Source organism: Diabrotica virgifera, chromosome 4 (assembly GCF_917563875.1).
Source record: "Diabrotica virgifera virgifera chromosome 4, PGI_DIABVI_V3a".
Lineage (NCBI taxonomy): Eukaryota > Metazoa > Arthropoda > Insecta > Coleoptera > Chrysomelidae > Diabrotica > Diabrotica virgifera.
In genome coordinates, this window is record NC_065446.1 from 43565295 (window position 1) to 43582530 (window position 17236).

General features: G+C 32.8%; 1 protein-coding gene across 1 annotated transcript in view; it reads left to right on the forward strand.

Annotated features, from left to right (window-relative positions):
• Positions 1–6078: 6078 nt before the first annotated feature.
• Positions 6079–17236, forward strand: part of LOC114325921 (PI-PLC X domain-containing protein 3) — a 47277-nt gene continuing 36119 nt past the window's right edge. The window contains exon 1 of the mRNA XM_028274072.2: positions 6079–6404. Coding sequence (XP_028129873.1) covers positions 6302–6404 — 103 coding nt within the window. The 5' untranslated portion in view covers positions 6079–6301. The remainder of the gene's footprint in view (positions 6405–17236) is intronic.

The window sequence follows — 17236 nt, forward strand, 5'->3', positions numbered from 1 at the left end:
GTCATGTACCACAAAATTCGTTTTATGTATTACTTTTGGTACCACCTAACTGAAATACTTATGTAGCAAAGTAATCTAAATAACTTTAATAGTGGTGCTGATTCTTGCTGTTTTTGCGTTTTGTTTACCACCGCAAATAATGATATGCACCACCAGTGGCACATGTACCACATATTGAGAACCGCTGCTCTATGGCATTCAGGATGATAACTTTAGTTAAAAATAAGTTTATTTTGACATTTAGATTTTATTTCATTTACTTGGAAGCTGTTTATTTAGGCAAATGTTGGACAAAGTTGGAACTTGAAAGAGATTACCACAGAGACGCATTTCACCAATTAGTTTAACGAATTTATCAAGGTTAAAGCCAAAATAGAAAAAAGTGTACGATAAAAATTACTGAAGATAAACAAGTAAGGAAATAAGTGACATTGTTAAATGATTTTTCTACCGAAAAGTTGTCCAAGTAATGAGTGGCTATCGATAGTGGCCGTATTCTTACCAATGCATCGAATGGTTTGATTTGAAAAATCATAATTGGTTGAGTGAAGGAACAATATTAGCAACAATAAACAAATATCGAATCTTAATCTTAATTATTCAAACCCAGATCGGTAGTCCGCTGCATTTCTTCAAATATATCGACTGTGTAACAAACTAGGACGTTCGTTTGGCTATTACAATAATTAACAACTATCCGAGATAGAAACATTTAAAGCTTAAATTTTACTGTGAGTGCCATGTAACAATGGCCATTTGACCTTTTATTTTTTTAAAATAAGGGATTTAAACGATTCATTTTTGTAGCCACTGACATTACCTTTCAAATATTTTTTGGATGAACTTGATATCATAAATATTCACGGAGTTATTCTAAAGAAAAAACATTTGTTCGGAAAAATTAGTGAAGCATAAATTGTTATGCTATCAACTTCTTTTGGAGTTCATTTGATAGGTGTGTCTGAGTACTTTGACAAGTGTTTAGTATGTAAGTATATGTTATAAAATCCATCGTTTTCCCGTCATTTAAGCTTGAATAATAAGATTTGAGCACTCGCCGAAAAAAAAATATACATTCAATTACCTATAAATAACTCACTTCCAATTGGTCCCTCTGCCGATTTATGAGTTTATTTTCAATAAAATAATTTTTACCCTAAGAATCCACCACCAGAGTAAAAGCGCCAGTTGGCACTATGTCACATTTGTTTCTTGGTGTATCCTCTAATTACTCACCAATTTTCATGACAATAATCGATTGATGTTTATCGAGATCGGAGGTAATAGTTTATTGTTACCTTTATACACTGCACTAATGCCTATTTGAAAGCATAGATATTAGTTTTTGTGTTTTCATAATGTGTGATTCTCATAAAATCTTTTGATTTTCTCTTTGTAAAAAGTGCATTAAATTAAACTGTCGCACAGTGTGTCAATTATAACAAGCTAGGTGGACACAATTATTTTTCATCCTAATATTTACATTTGTGTCGGTGTTGGGCAATAATATAATTTGATAATAAAATAAATCATTAGTTTTATTAGTTAAAAACTGAATCAACTGTCAAACTAACGTCAGAACGTGTATGTATCGATCTGTAAATTGGTGACGAAATTTGTAATTATTACTGTAAATACTAGTTATTAAAATTAGTTTTCGCTCAAATAGTGACTAATAACAATTGTGTTACGTGTTAATCATCAAGAACAAGCTTTAACGTCAGTCAGTAAGAGATGTTTTACTTAATAATCTTCCAACTTAAACCCATTTAGTGTCAAACTGTCAATAGTTTTTTACTGTTGCTATCCCGTCCCAACGGACGCCAACGGTTAGGCAATCAGTGTTTCAGTGATGTATCCAAGGCTATCACTTATTTCCAGACATCTAAAGCGTAATATAAACAAATTCAAGTTACTTTTAACTACATGAGTAACAATTTAAATCAATGTTCCCCCACTATTAGCATCACCATGTCTGGACCCAATTCTTCCAGTAATCTTACTAGTTCATATGCAACTGCTACTATGACGAAACAACGTCCGAAGTATCCCAAGAAGACCGAAGCAATTTTATAATTAGTTGTACGTCTCTATAGTATCCAATGATTGTATATCCAATTTTTTTTCTTCATAATTTTTACCTAATGTTATTAGACATATAAATTTAAATAAAAAGAACTGAATCAGAGAGGTCTAGAAGCCTAGAAAATAAATAAAAAGTTAAAAACAAAAGTTTTTCTATATTAAATACATTATAAATACAAATAAATAAATATATAAATAAATATTCCTCTGATTTTGAAGTAGAATTGACAGAGGTTGAGACTCTACTGCAGTGGCGGCTCGTATAACTTTAGGAAGGTAGTGCCAGAATCCGGGCAGCTGCCTAAATTTTTTGTGGCGGTTTTACGATATGGTCAAAAAGGATATAAAATATAAATAGAGTATCACGATAAGCTGAATTTAATTGGGTTTTTATATTTAACTTACCAAGCATTGAAAAGCTAAAAACGTTATTCATGTGCACTTTAGATGTTTCATGGGATTTCAATTTCTCCCATATATGTACAAGATCATCGGTGCCTTTGTTTGACCAAGTCTCGTCACCTCCAAACAAAACGCATACAAAACAGAAGAGTTTATTAGTTTGTTCGCAACCACACAACCAGCTATTTTTATCATAAATAATTTTATTAAACTTCGACAGCGAAGTTTTTGTCCATTTCCACTTTGTTTTTCAATTTTTAAATCGGGTAAAAGCCGACCGAGTTCTTTAATTTGTAGTTTTTTTTCTAACGAAAAACCACCAAAAGAGTTTTTTAATATACTAATTTGATTCATTGTCAATAAATAAATTAAACGTAGAAAATAATCAAAATATTATTTTTATACCTACGACACCCACGATCACAACGCACTAACTAATAATTACAAATTAAAAAATATAGTAGAATATAAACACAAATATACAATACAGTAGTAGACAATAAATACAATAGCGTCAAGCGAACGCGTAAAGAAACTAGAAATATGTAGATCTAAAACATTGTATCTTAAGATCCACTAACTTCCTTTTCGAGATTTCGAGCCTGGCACGGAGACTCCAATTTAAACGTATGTTAAAAGTGCAATACCGCTCTCTCTCTCTGTCACTTACACAGGATGCTCATACAATCTTTCTCTTTTCTCACGAGCCACTATGCCGTTCGGCACTGGGATTTTTATGATTTTCATCCTTTATCCGGTCAGCTGTGGGTGGCCAGAGTCGGTAGATTTGCATTGCGCTCACAGTTGCCAGATTTGATATAATTTATAAAAATAAAGAGAAATATTCACAAAAAAAATAAACAGGCATTAAAATGTTTTTAAGATAAAAAATATGTTTCTGCATAGTTAGCAAGGTAGTGCCATGGCTCTATGGCACTACCTCACGGGCCGCCACTGCTCTACTGTAGGAGCTATAATCAACTTTAAAACCTCTGGGTACAAATTGACCAGCTTTTTTGTTTAGAATTTCTCTGAGGCTATTTATTATCTGTGGATCAGATGTTATGATCAACATCGTAAGTAAATCTGTAATCGTGGCAATACGTGAATAGTCTCAGGGCCTCGATTTTTGACCCTTCGCTTCGTTATCGAACGTGTTCGCTTCGTATACTAAACAGATACTAAGCGTATACGTTCGATAACGAAGCGAAGGGTCAAAAACCGAGGCCCTGGTGTATTGCTTCCAGAACTTGCGGTAATCTTTGTTCCTTGCTTCTTGAGCTCCTTTGGAAAGCGGTCCAAGCGAAACTAATGATGATTTTATTACTTCCATACTATGTATAAGTATTTTGTGTACAATGGTTTTCAGTACCATGAGATGGCTCTTATGGCTAAGAAAAAGTTCTTTGCATTCAAGACAGAAATTGTCAAATCTCTAAAAAAAAAACGTTGTGCTCGAGTGTGTTGGTTATAATAAGACTTATTATCAGTGAAAAAGGTGCAGATATTACATATAGCAAATTTAGCCCCGGTACAAAAGGGTACAAGTCATTGCCATCATTTGAAGTTTCGAAACGAAAAAATTCCTTCGTTCTTCATACAAAGTTTTTTTAAGTTTGTTTGTTTATCAGATATAGTCCTGGATCCCGCGTACTAAAAAAAGTTGATTAATAGCAAGCTGAAAATTTGTTAAAAGCTTAACGGTGCCTAGTCGGACAAACTTTGATGAATGGAAACACTGAAATAGGGGAAGTTTTAATTGTGGAACAGGTTAAAAATTTGGAACGTCAGCCTACGAACACGTTCCATGTATTTTGTCGGACAGAACTTTCAATTGATTTGTTACCATTTCATTAAACTCTCATGCAAAAATCAGACTGGTGTTTATCACCAACTGGGCATTTTAATACGTGAAACACGAAGAACATGTCAAATGACAGGAATCATGTTGGTTATTAATAGCAGTCTGACTTTGGCATGAGAGTTTCATGAAAGGGTAACAAATCAATTGGATGTTCTATCCGACAAAATACATGTGACGTTTTCGTAACCTGACGTTCCAAATTTTTAAACTGTTCCACAATTAAAACTTCCCCTGTTCCAGTGTTCCCGTACATCAAAGTTTGTCCGACTAGACACCGTTAGGCTATTAACAAATTTTCAGCTTGCTAATAATCAACTTTTTTTCCTACGCTGTATCCAGGTCTAATAGATTTATTAAATTAGAAAAAATTAGCATAAATATTATCCATCTTCAACAATATCTGTATAAATTAAGGAAAACTTAATTTCGTGTGAAAAAAATGATGAACGGAACTCAACTGATTTATTCTATTACAATAAATATACGTAACTTTGGACGCTATTACTGAAAAAATATGATGTGCAAGCGTGTGCAGGTTATAATAAGTATTATTATTAATGGGAAAGATGCAGCTATGACACAGAAAATTTAGCCCAAGTACAAAAGGGTACAAGTAATTGCCACCCTTCCAAAGTTTCAAAACGAAGAAAATTTCCTTAGTTCATCATAAAAGCTTTTTTTAATATTGTTTGATTATCAGATAGATTTATTGGATTAGAAAAAATGAACACTTACCAGCATAACTATTAGTATCCATCTTCAACAATTGATCTTTAAAAATAAGGAAAACTTTAATTTCGTGTGATTGAAATGGTGTACGGAATACACCTCATTTATTCTATTACAATGAGAATACGTACTTTTGGGCTCTATTACTCAACGATGGGATGTGTTTGACATAAACAAATATTAGAATAGAATGTTTTGGGGTATTGTTTACAATATTCAAATAATAATTCTTTTAGTTTTGACTATGACTTTTGTCCACCTAGCTAGGCTCATTGACACACTGTGTGTCGTGTGTATACACACTTTATATTACAACAAAAAATATGCAAAATAGTATATTGTACAACAAGAGAGAAAAAAGACATATTTGTCTCACGAGCGCAGAAGTTTGTTGTTTGTTTGAAATCAAGCGAGAGAAAAATATGTCATTTTCTCTCCTGTTGTACACTGTACTTTTTCTATGGATGGGTTTTTGTCAAGAGTTCAACCTTCAAAATTAAATAATTTAGGTGCTTTTAGGTATATTATATGCCTAAATTGAAATAAAATACATATATACACATAGGTATTTAATATTCTTAATATTTATATACTTTATTTATTTAAAATTATAATTCAGAGTTGAACAGTCTTAAAAGGTAATTTTTGATAAGTTTTGACAAGTTTGAACAAATTTTGTTCGACAAAAATTATTGTGTTTGTATTGTGCATGTTACTATGGAAATGGCGATCATATATGGAAAACCGTAGGAGAACCCGTGAGAAAAATATTTCTCTCACTGCAATGGCCGACTTTTCTCACTGCCTGAGAAATTGTTCATTTTGAATGTATGTAAGTAGTGAGAGAAGTTGAACATTATAGCATCCATAGAAAAATTTATTTCTACATAGCAAATGTAAATACGTAGAAATAACTAAAACACAATACCGAACCCATCTCTACACTGATTCAGTAAACGTTGCGTACCAGTCACGCATGAGCGTTAGTGTCACGTGGTAATTATGTTTATCATCATTGTAAAAAAATTTATTTGTTGGTTACCTTAATTGATGTTTTTATTATCACAAATATCGGTGTGTTTGTTTATAATAATTATTGATTAGTAATGAAGTTGATCGTAGTATTAATAGACGAACGCAACTGCCAGTTGGAAATAATTAGTGGCGACCACAAAACACTAGCGGGAGTTGTTGTTGTTGTTTAACCTAGAAAATTTTAGAATGGGTAACGAGTTTAGAGATTTGGCTGACGATTTAGAAAATTGGATGTCGCGGTTACCACAAAATGTGCGACAAATACCAATTACTAATATTTCTATCCCAGGTAAGAGAGTTTAATAAATATAAAATATAAGATTATTCTACTATTGAAAAAATTGTTTTGGATTTAAAATAATAGTGAACGTAATGGTAGGGGAGCCCAAGCGGGAATTTTTGCAGTTACTCGAGCGCGTCAGATTATCATATTCGGAGAAACCTGGTACCCTGCAGATGTAGCTCTACCATATATTGGTTCTTAACACAGGGACGTTCGTCCTAGAAAGATTTCACCTAAAAATTTTTTTTCGTCGAACCAATAACGGTCGCTAATTTAATACTTTTTTCCCATCCAAAAAGTGCACAACGTCCCTAAAGAACTTTTCACTTTAAAAATTTATTCCGCCGAAGTGATGACGGTCGCTATTTCAATACTTTTTCCCCATCTAAAAAGTGCACAACGTCCTTAAAGAAGTGTTCACTTCAAAAATGTATTTCGTCGAAGCAATGACGGTCGCTAATTCAATACTTTTTCCTAATCTAAATAGGACAAAACGTCCCTAAAGAAGTTTTCACTTCAAAACATTATTTCGTCGAAGCAATGACGGTCGCTAATTCAATACTTTTTCCCCATCTAAAAAGTGCACAACGTCCCTAAAGAAGTTTTCACTTCAAAGATTTATTTCGTCGAAGCAATGACGGTCGGGATGACGGTCGCTAATTCAATACTTTTTCCCCATCTAAAAAGTGCACAACGTCCCTAAAGAACATTTCATTTCAAAAATTCATTTCGCCGAAGCGATGACGGTCGCTAATTCAATACTTTTTCTCCATCTAGAAAGTGCACAACGTCCTTAAAGAAGTTTTCACTTCAATAATATTAGTATTATTATACGTACATTATAATAATATACGTACAAAATTTACTTCGTCGAAGCGATGACGATCGCAAAATAAATCCTTTGTCCCCATCCAAAAATAAGTTTTACATTTATTTTAAATTTAATTACTTTTATACAATTTATGTATACATATACATAATATAGATACAGTGGAACCCCGATAAGTCGGCCCCCGATAACCCGGAAGTCCGGCTAACCCGGACCGATTTTCATCAGATAAACACTTTGATTTTCAGTACATATTTTGTATTTTGACAATGCCATCCGTTCTGGGCGTCGAAATGTTAATAAAATTATTTTTTCAATTTAGTTGTGGCTTATTTCCCATCAAGATAGTTAACTATCAGATAAACATTTCAACAATAAAAATGTATGTATGTAATATAATATTTGAGAGATAATGTGTATTTGTGTAATTTGAACTATACATAGATAGTAAAAATGACTCATGGGCACAAGCCGGCAGAAACAACAGGCACCTGTCTGTATTATTCCTTTATTTTTTATTTCAAACTGTGTTAGCATTGTTTAAGAAAGACTATTTAAAAAGTTCTTTTTTAATCAATGGTCTTAGTTTTCACTGTTCTTAATACATAATAACTAAACATCCTTCGGATTGTGACTGTATGAATACAGTATTGTGGTATTGTTCGCTTCGGTTTGCTTTGCTTAGATTTGTGTTTGCGTGTTTTTAGTAATTAAGATGTGTAGGCACTGTGCATATTTTATATATATTTCATGTTATTTCAATTCTAACGGAGTTTATCTGTAAGTATACCGTATTTTATTAATTTTTACCATATTCCCCGGCTAACCCGGATTTTCGATAACCCGGATCGGTCGCGGTCCCGATTAATCCGAGTTATCGAGGTTCCACTGTACGTACAAAATTTATTTCGCCGAAGAGATGACGGTCGAGATGACGGTCGCGAAATAAATCCTTTTTCCCCATCCTAAAATAGGTTTTACATTTATTTTAAATTTAAATACTTCTATACAATTTATATATACATACACATAATATATCTATATTATGTACAAAATTTATTTCGCCGAAGCGATGACGGTCGCGGTGATGGTCGCAAAACCAATCCTTTTTCCATCCTAAAATAGGTTTGACATTTATTTTAAATTAAAATACCTCTGCACAATTTATATATACATACACATAATATATAGCATAAGCGATGACGGTCGCAATGACGGTCGCGATGACGATCGCGATGACGGTCGCCAATTCAGTGCTTTTTCCCCTATCCAAAAATCGCACAACGTCCCTAAAGATGATGGTCGCGATGATGGTCGCGAATTCAATGCTTTTTACCCTATCCAAAAATCGCACAACGTCCCTAAAGAAGTTTTCACTTCAAAAATCTGAAGATTTGAGCGGAAATGGGTCAGTCACAAAGTTTCACAAGAAAAAAGCGAATATTTCGCGAAATGAACGTCAGATCGAAAAATTAAAAGATACGTGTTCAATATTTTTCAAAAATCTATCGAATGGTACTAAACATGACCCCCCACGGAGAGGGGTTGGGGGTAAATTTGAAATTTTAAATACAAACCCCGCGATATTTAGCAAAATGAACATCACATCGAAAAACTGTAAAATGTTTTTAAAAAATCTATTGAATGGTACTGCAAATACACTGCATTTCCTTAGCTGCTTTTTAGATATTTCTTTTATGCAACTCCTAAAGGCATGACTTAATTCGACGACATTTTTCTAAAAATACACTTCTGCTCCATTCAGCCAAAGTGAATTCAATTTGGATGAACCGTGTAATTTCGCCTTAACAAAGTAATATTTGTCGATAAAAGTAGGTATTTGTTACATAACAAATGCAAGTAATCAATTAAAATGTATGCAATAAAGGCTACACATACTATAACTTTGTTGTCACGTACGCGCCGTGAATAAATTTAGTCAATAAAATGAAAAATGTGTTGCCTAACTTAACACAAGTAGTGTCTAAAATATAGGTAATAAAAAGTCTAGAACAATGCAGAAACAAAAATATGAAATTTTCTATTATGAGAAAAGTTTGTTCACTGGTATTTTTTAAATATTTTTGAGACGCATATTATTTTGTATCAATAATAATAACTTGATAAAAAATTCTGTTTGTACTCTGTTATTAAGTTGATCGTATGGATTTTTGTATAGGTATGTACCTATCGTCCAGGGTAATAAGGTTTTTTCCGTGACACTTGAACAGCCAGGGTACTGAAGCGTTTTTTCGATAGGTAATACCTATAAGAGCAAATTGTAACTATTTTCTGCGTAGGATCTGGCGGCTATTTTTATTTATAAACAATTAAGTGTCAAAAAATGGCATTTTTCACTTTTTTTTAAATCAACGGAAGACAGGGAAACTTATGGTTCTCTTAGTACAAATATCTTCGAGAATATGGAAAAAGCTTTAAAATGACGTATTACAAAGTTTGATATACTCATTTATTGTTAATATAATGGCGGCAAAATGTCGGAATTGCAAAAAAAAATTATTTTCGCAATAACTATTGTAAAAATAGTGTACAGCTTTGAAATTTTTGTCAAATAAGGGTTCTTTGGTGCTTAATATGTGATAAAAATTTCAAAGCGATTCATTGAATTGTTTAAATTTTATTCAAATTGTTTATCCCAGAGAGCATTTTTTTTGCAATAACATAAGTCAGAAGAAAATGACGTTAGAACCATTCCACAGGTGTCAAATTAAAGAGAATGAGCTATATTTTCAACTTGGTTTAAAAAAAAGTGAATAAAAAATGCATTTATTAGTAATAAATAATTATGCAAAAGTATCGTAAATCTTCCCTTATAAACTTTTTATTTTGTTATATAAGAAATTATACATATTTATTACACTTTTTACCAATTATGATATAGATAGCATTACTTGGTAGTTGTGCACTTAAAACAGGGTAAAAAAGTTAATTTTTTTGGAAAAAGTTATTCAAAAAGTTTATAAAGAAAAATTGACGATACTTTTGCATAATTATTTATTACTAAAAAATGCATTTTATTCACTTTTTGTAACCATGTTAAAAACGTAGCTCATGCCCTTTCATTTGACACCTGAGGAATGGTTCTAAGTTAATTTTTTTCTGACTTATGTTATTGCAAAAAAATGCTCTCTTTTATCACATATTAAGCACCAAAGAACCCTCATTTGACAAAAATTTCAAAGCTGTACACTAATTTTTACAACAGTTATTGAGAAAATTATAATAATAATAAATGAGTATAGAATTTTTACGACAAAGGCAAGATTACGTAGGTCAAAATTTTTGACGCATGAGCACTGTCAAAACATTAGAATGTGACTTTTCATCATGACCACGTTTATGTCAGAGATATTTTTCTTTGTTTTTGTTTACTATAAAAATAATATCTATAATTATTTATTCTAATTAATTATGTCAATTGGTTTTCATTACTTGTCGAAATATATTAATTAGCAACAATATTATCATAGTGTAGGTATAATCATCAAAAGAGATTATTTCACAGCATAATTGACCGCAACCAGCAACACTGAACTGTCATTTGCGTTTGAATGTATGAGTAGTGTACGAATGTCTAAAATATTTAACTAAAATTATTATTTTTTGGAATATTGAACTTAAATAATTGTTTTAGAAAATTTATATTATTGATAATAATAAATGTTTTTGGTTATTTAATTAATATAATTCTAAAATTCTCAATGTAATCGCGATTATGTTTTTCTTATTAAAATACCATGTGGACGCTTCTACAAGATCGGGCAGTTCCGTGTTGGTGTCGTATTTTAGCTATGCTACACAAATTTCAATTCTAGAGTTGATGTTATGGAATATCATTATTTTCGTTAACATAGGGCTTTTCATTCACAGTCATTTGTTTCGAGCTTTTGTCATGTGTCACATAATATTAATATATCTACGACATACGTTATTGGTATATAAAATAATACAAACCAAAGACGTATGACGTAGATATATTAATATTATGTGACACATGACAGAAGCTCGAAACAAATGACAATCGATGAAAAGCCCTATTAACAAATATTTTGACATATGATTAATATATTTCGGCAATTGATGAAATCCGATTGACATCATTAATTAGAATAAAGATATTATTTTTATAGTATTTATTATTATTTTTTAATAGATATTATTTTTATAGTAAACAAAAACAAAGAAAAATATCTGACAAGTAATGACATTATCGTGGCCATGATGAAAAGACACATTCTAATGTTTTGACAGTGCTTTTACGTCAGAAATTTTGACGTACCTAATCTTGCTTTTGTAGTAAAAATACTATATATCAAACTTTGTAATACGTCATTTTAAACCTTTTTCCATAATCTCGAAGATATTTGTACTAAAAAATCATAAGTTTCAGTGTTTTCCGTTGATTTAAAAAAAAAGGGAAAATGCCATTTTTTGACAGTTAATTGTTTATAAATAAAAATGGTCGCCAGATCCTACGCAGGAAATAGTTATAATTTGTTCCTATACGCTGTGAGCTCGTACGTAGAGGGGATATTTACAAATTCGCGAGCGCCAGTAGTGGCAAGTCTGTAAACGTTTACCGGAAATTTGACATAAATGTCAAAGTGATTAATTTAAAATTAAAATTAAAAACATTAATTATAAAAAATATTAGTTGGTCAAAGCTGTGGTATATATTTTTACCTTAAATATACTTACGTTTTAAATACTGAATTTAAGTTTTTTTAATGTTCCGTAATATGTAATTATAATTTAATCTAAAAATCTTAGCGCCATCTACACGATAATTGTGAAAGTATCCGAAGTGAGAAATTAATATTTTATCAATAGCACGTCAAAATGATTAGTAAAATCTTAAAAAAATCGATTACAATTTAATTACTTTTTTGCGTTGTAAATATTAAGCGATAACAATTAAATAATAAATTTAAAAATTACCGGTGAAAGTTGAATTAGTAATCCGCTAGGAGCGCCACCAGCGAAGCTCAGAGCGTATAGGTATTACCTGTTGAAAAAACGCTTCCGTAGGGGAGACCGGAGCTAGTTGACTAAAGGGGTTAGTTGACTAATTGCCTCTAGTTCTTCTAATGTGTAACAGATGTCGCCTAAAGACACGATATCTGAACTGCCCGCTCTTGTGCCTCCATTTTACAATATCGATGTTATGGTCGCTTGTGTTTTGTGTCAGTGAGAACAAGAAATTTAAAATCATCCTTGGTAAGTAATTACTTTCGTTCTTAATATTTCCGTATTATTATCTATAAAATTATTCGTCACAAATTTCACTGAATATTTTTGAGAAGTAACATACATTGATTATGATTTGACGAGATTTATTCCTATCTACGTTAAGGCATATCCATCATACGGCCTTCGGAATGATAAGGTGACGCATGGGGCTTGTTGACTAAGCCATGCCGGGGTCTGTTGACTTAGTCAACAAACCCCGCTATGTTCTCAAATTTCATCATTTTTGTGAACTAAGTTGGTATTTTACAATGGATTAATTAGTTTATAGTGATATTGATATTGAGGCATTTAGAAAATATTAGGAACTGTTAAATTGCATATGTTTCTTCAAATGTAAATCTATCTGAAGCGTTAATCGTCTTTATTTTTGTTACAGCAGAACTATGAGAACCTATCAGAGGAAAAGTGATAAGGGCAAGACAGCACTAGATATCATGCAACGGGCCGTTTCAACAGTTTTAAATAATGGCAGAAGTGTTAATAGTGTCGCAAAAGACTTCTTAATACCACAAAAAACACTTCATCGCCATGTAGTTAAAGCCAGGTCAAATGGTGGAAATGTAAAGCTAGAACGTGTAGGTTATTTCAATGGGCAAAATATTTTTTCTGAGGAACAAGAGACACTTCTAGCTAATTACCTGAAACAAGCTTCGGATATTTATTATGGTTTAACCCCCAAGCAGCTCAGAAAATTCGCCTTCCAGTATGCCAGTGCAAACCATCTAAGAGTTCCAGATAGTTGGACAAACAACAAAATGGCAAGTCCAGATTGGTATACATCTGATATCAAGAGGAATAAAACATTACCTTGAGGACACCACAAGCCACCAGTTTGTCAAGAGCCACTTCATTCAACAAATCAAATGCAGACATGTTTTTCAACAATTTAAAAACGGTGTATAAGCGTCTGAATTTGCAAGTATCTGATATTTGGAACGTTGATGAGACGGGTATTACAACTGTTCAGAAGCCGGATAGAATAGTGGCACGACGTGGCTTCAAGCAAATAGGCAAACTCACGTCCGCAGAAAGAGGAACCCTTGTAACCCTCAGCAAGTGGTAATACTGTTCCTTCGTTCTTCATTTTCCCGAGGGTGAACTACAGGGACCACTTTATTAGAGATGCACCTGTCGGAAGCCTAGGAGATGCAAATCCATCAGGATGGATGAAAGAACAACATTTTGTAAAATTTGTCAAGCATTTTGTATTTCACACAAGATGTTCTAAGGAACGCCCTATACTTTTGCTGCTCGACAACCACGACTCCCACCTTTCTGTCGAGGCGTTGGATATTTGTAAGGAAAACGGCGTAACGGTTTTATCTTTCCCTCCGCACTGCTCGCATAAATTGCAGCCTCTAGATAGGAGTGTTTACGGACCCCTAAAAAAATACTGCAATTCAGCTATGGATAACTGGATGGTGAACAATCCAGGTAAGACATTTTCCATATATGATGTTCCTGGAATTGTAAAATTGAGTCTGCCTCTAGCTGCTACGCCAACCAATATAATGGCTGGGTTCCGTAAAACAGGGATATGTCCTCTGAATGAGGATGTCTTCACAGAGAGTGACTTCTTGCCATCATATGTGACCGACAGGCCTACACCAGCAAATGAAGAAGGAAACGCTTCCGAAAACAATATAAATATTTCAACAATGGAACAAGCTGAAATCATGGAGAATCCCCGACAATTTTAGAAAATGTCCCAGATGTCAACGACAATTTGTCTTCAAACACAGCCGCACCGACAAAAATAGAACCTGCAAGTTCGATATTGCTTTCTCCTGAAGAAGTAAGGCCGTTTCCAAAAGCAGGTCCTCGACAAAATTCGAGAAAACCACGAAAGAAGAGACAGACTGCTATTTTAACCGATACTCCGATAAAGGATGCTCTAGCGGAAGAAAGACAGAATACGAAAGGAAAGAAAGGTCCACATAAAAGAAAAAGATGCAACCAAAAGAAAGACATCAAGAATACAAAAATTAGAAACGGTCGAAAATTTCTTTTTCGGGAAGAAAGCCCGATTCCATCTACGTCTGCAGCTCATCATGACCTTACATCTTCGGAATCTGAGGATGAAACTGAGTGTTTAGTATGTGAAGAACCCTATCGAAATAGCACCAGAGGGGATGACTGGGTGCAATGCACCCATTGCAGCAGATGGGCCCACGTCAAATGCACGAACAAGAATAATATCACTTTTTTCAGATGAATTAACTGTGATTCAGATGATGATTTGTGAATTTCGTTTTAATCTAAGGGCCGGTTGTTCGAACGCTAATCAACAATGATCACTATCAAATATTTAATTACTGTCACAACTGTCAATGTCAACTTTGATTGGGATGCTGAAAACATAATTGATTAATTAGAGATTAATTAATTAATTAACATAACACTTATTAACATAATTGATTAACTAATTTCATAATTGTAATCAATAATTATGTTTTCAGCAACCCAATCAAAGTTGACATTGACAGTTGTGACAGTAATTAAATATTTGATAATGATCATTTTTTATTAGCGTTCGAACAACCGGCCCTTAATGTCTGTAATAGTGTATTACTCAAAATAAACGTGAAAAATTGAATATGCATTTGTTTTTTGATTGTGTCACTATTATTAACCTTATGATATCACTAAGAAAATATTGAGTCAACTAACCCCATGCTGTTAGTCAACTAACCCCGCACCCGGAGCTAGTTGACTTATTTGACAAGTCAGTTAAAATTTGCTTAAAACTTTTTTTTACGGAAAACTAGAATAAATTGAAAATATGTATAGAATACCTGAAGGAGCATTGAACGAGCTGATATACTTCAATTTTACAATATACAAAAAATAAATTAGTAAAAATTAATTATCGAAAAAATAAGTCAACAAACCCCGGTCTCCCCTACCCTCGCTGCTGAAGTGTCATGAACAGGGTATATTTTGTTTTATTACCCTGGCCTACTACTTTTGTTTTTAGCTCTTGCTGCTGCTACTTTCGTTTCCTTTCTGGCGACATTATCCGTAGTTTTCAAGATCCGTGTCCGCTGTATTTTTTTTATAATTCTTTAGATATATTTTTATATTATATTTTATTATTCTTTAATTTTGTTTTCCACTGAGTCTCTCTGTTATAAAACTTATATTCTGATATTTTCCAGATATTTCTTAATATTGTCTCTAATATTAGATACTAGCCGTATTTATCTCCAAATTGTATTAGGACTTTCTTTCATTCCAGCTAATTTAATTATTAATTTTGCCCAAATAAACCATTTTCTCATGTTTTAATATTCACTATTTGATTATTTTGTGATCCTCTCCGGATTTAAATTTCCCTCTTTCTTGAACGTCCATCACCAGCAAATTGTATTCATGATATTTTTTAGAACTTCCGAACTAGAAGTACTAATGGGTGAACAGGGAAAAGTGTACTTTTGAAGTGTGTAAAACAAATAATTCCTAGCTGAGCGCTTTCGGCTTATAAAGCCATCTTCGGAGCTATGCTACAATAGAAAGGTCTCTAATGAATAATTGATCTTAGAATTCAAAAGTTTAACTTACGTCAAATGGTTCAAAATACCACTATGAAGAGAGATGGATCCCATGTACGATATACAAAAAATACTTCTATTACTTGTGCAATTTTTTAATGATGGAAAAAATATAGAAAAAAAAAACCTTGTCTGCCTGTTGAAAAAATGTGGTCAATTCTTGCTGTTCTTAGTCGGAAAAGTTGAAATAACGTATATATTACAAGCACAAAGGACTTTCACGAAAAACTACATTACATAATATAACACAAATTTGATCATGGTAAGGTCGAGAGACCTTACCGTCTGATGTGTGCTGTGTCAGTATGAAGAATGGCCGAATGGCGGCATGTAGTCTGGTGGATTTTAATGACAGCTGACATAGATAGCCCTAATAACACAAAACATTCCAGGAATGTTCCTAGAAGGTACACACAGGACATTGAAAACATTCCTGGAATGTCCCCAAAAGCACACGAACGTCCCTGGAAAGTCCCAGGAAAGTGCTGTGTCAGCATTTTAAACATTCCTTGAATGTCTTGTTGGAACATTCCATGAATGTCTACGAATGTTCTTTGAACATTCACAGTATATTGTTTAGACTGAATGTCTTGTTGAAACATTCCGTGAATGTTCTTAGGACATTCAAAGTATATTTTTAGACATTCTCTGAAATATATCGTCAGTGATGTGACAATACCTCCTATATGTTTTTTCATGAGTTTTGCAGGAGACGAAAAACATTTTTTACGGTCACCTGTTTTCATACGTAAGTTTTGACTTGTTTTGTAGTAAATAGATAGTTGAATTTACTACAAAACAAATCAAAAAATATATGAAAACACGAGGTGGCCCAAACAAGTTTTTCATCTCCTACAAAATTCATGAAAAAGCAGATAGGAGGTATTGTCACATCACCGACGATATACCAGAAGTACAGTAGGAAAAATGAAAGAATACCCATGAACGAACATATAAAACACGCTGTATTTTCCTGTCACCGTGTCACACAAAAAACTGGTCAGCACAAGTACATGTAATAATTATTGTTACTTGCACTGGACAATTTTCTTTGTGACACGGTGACAGGAAAATACAGCGTGTTTTATATGTTCATTCATGAGTATTCTTTCATTTTTCCGACTGTATATGTAGCCATACCAAATAATACATCCTTGATAAATATAAACATTTTTATTGCACAAAAT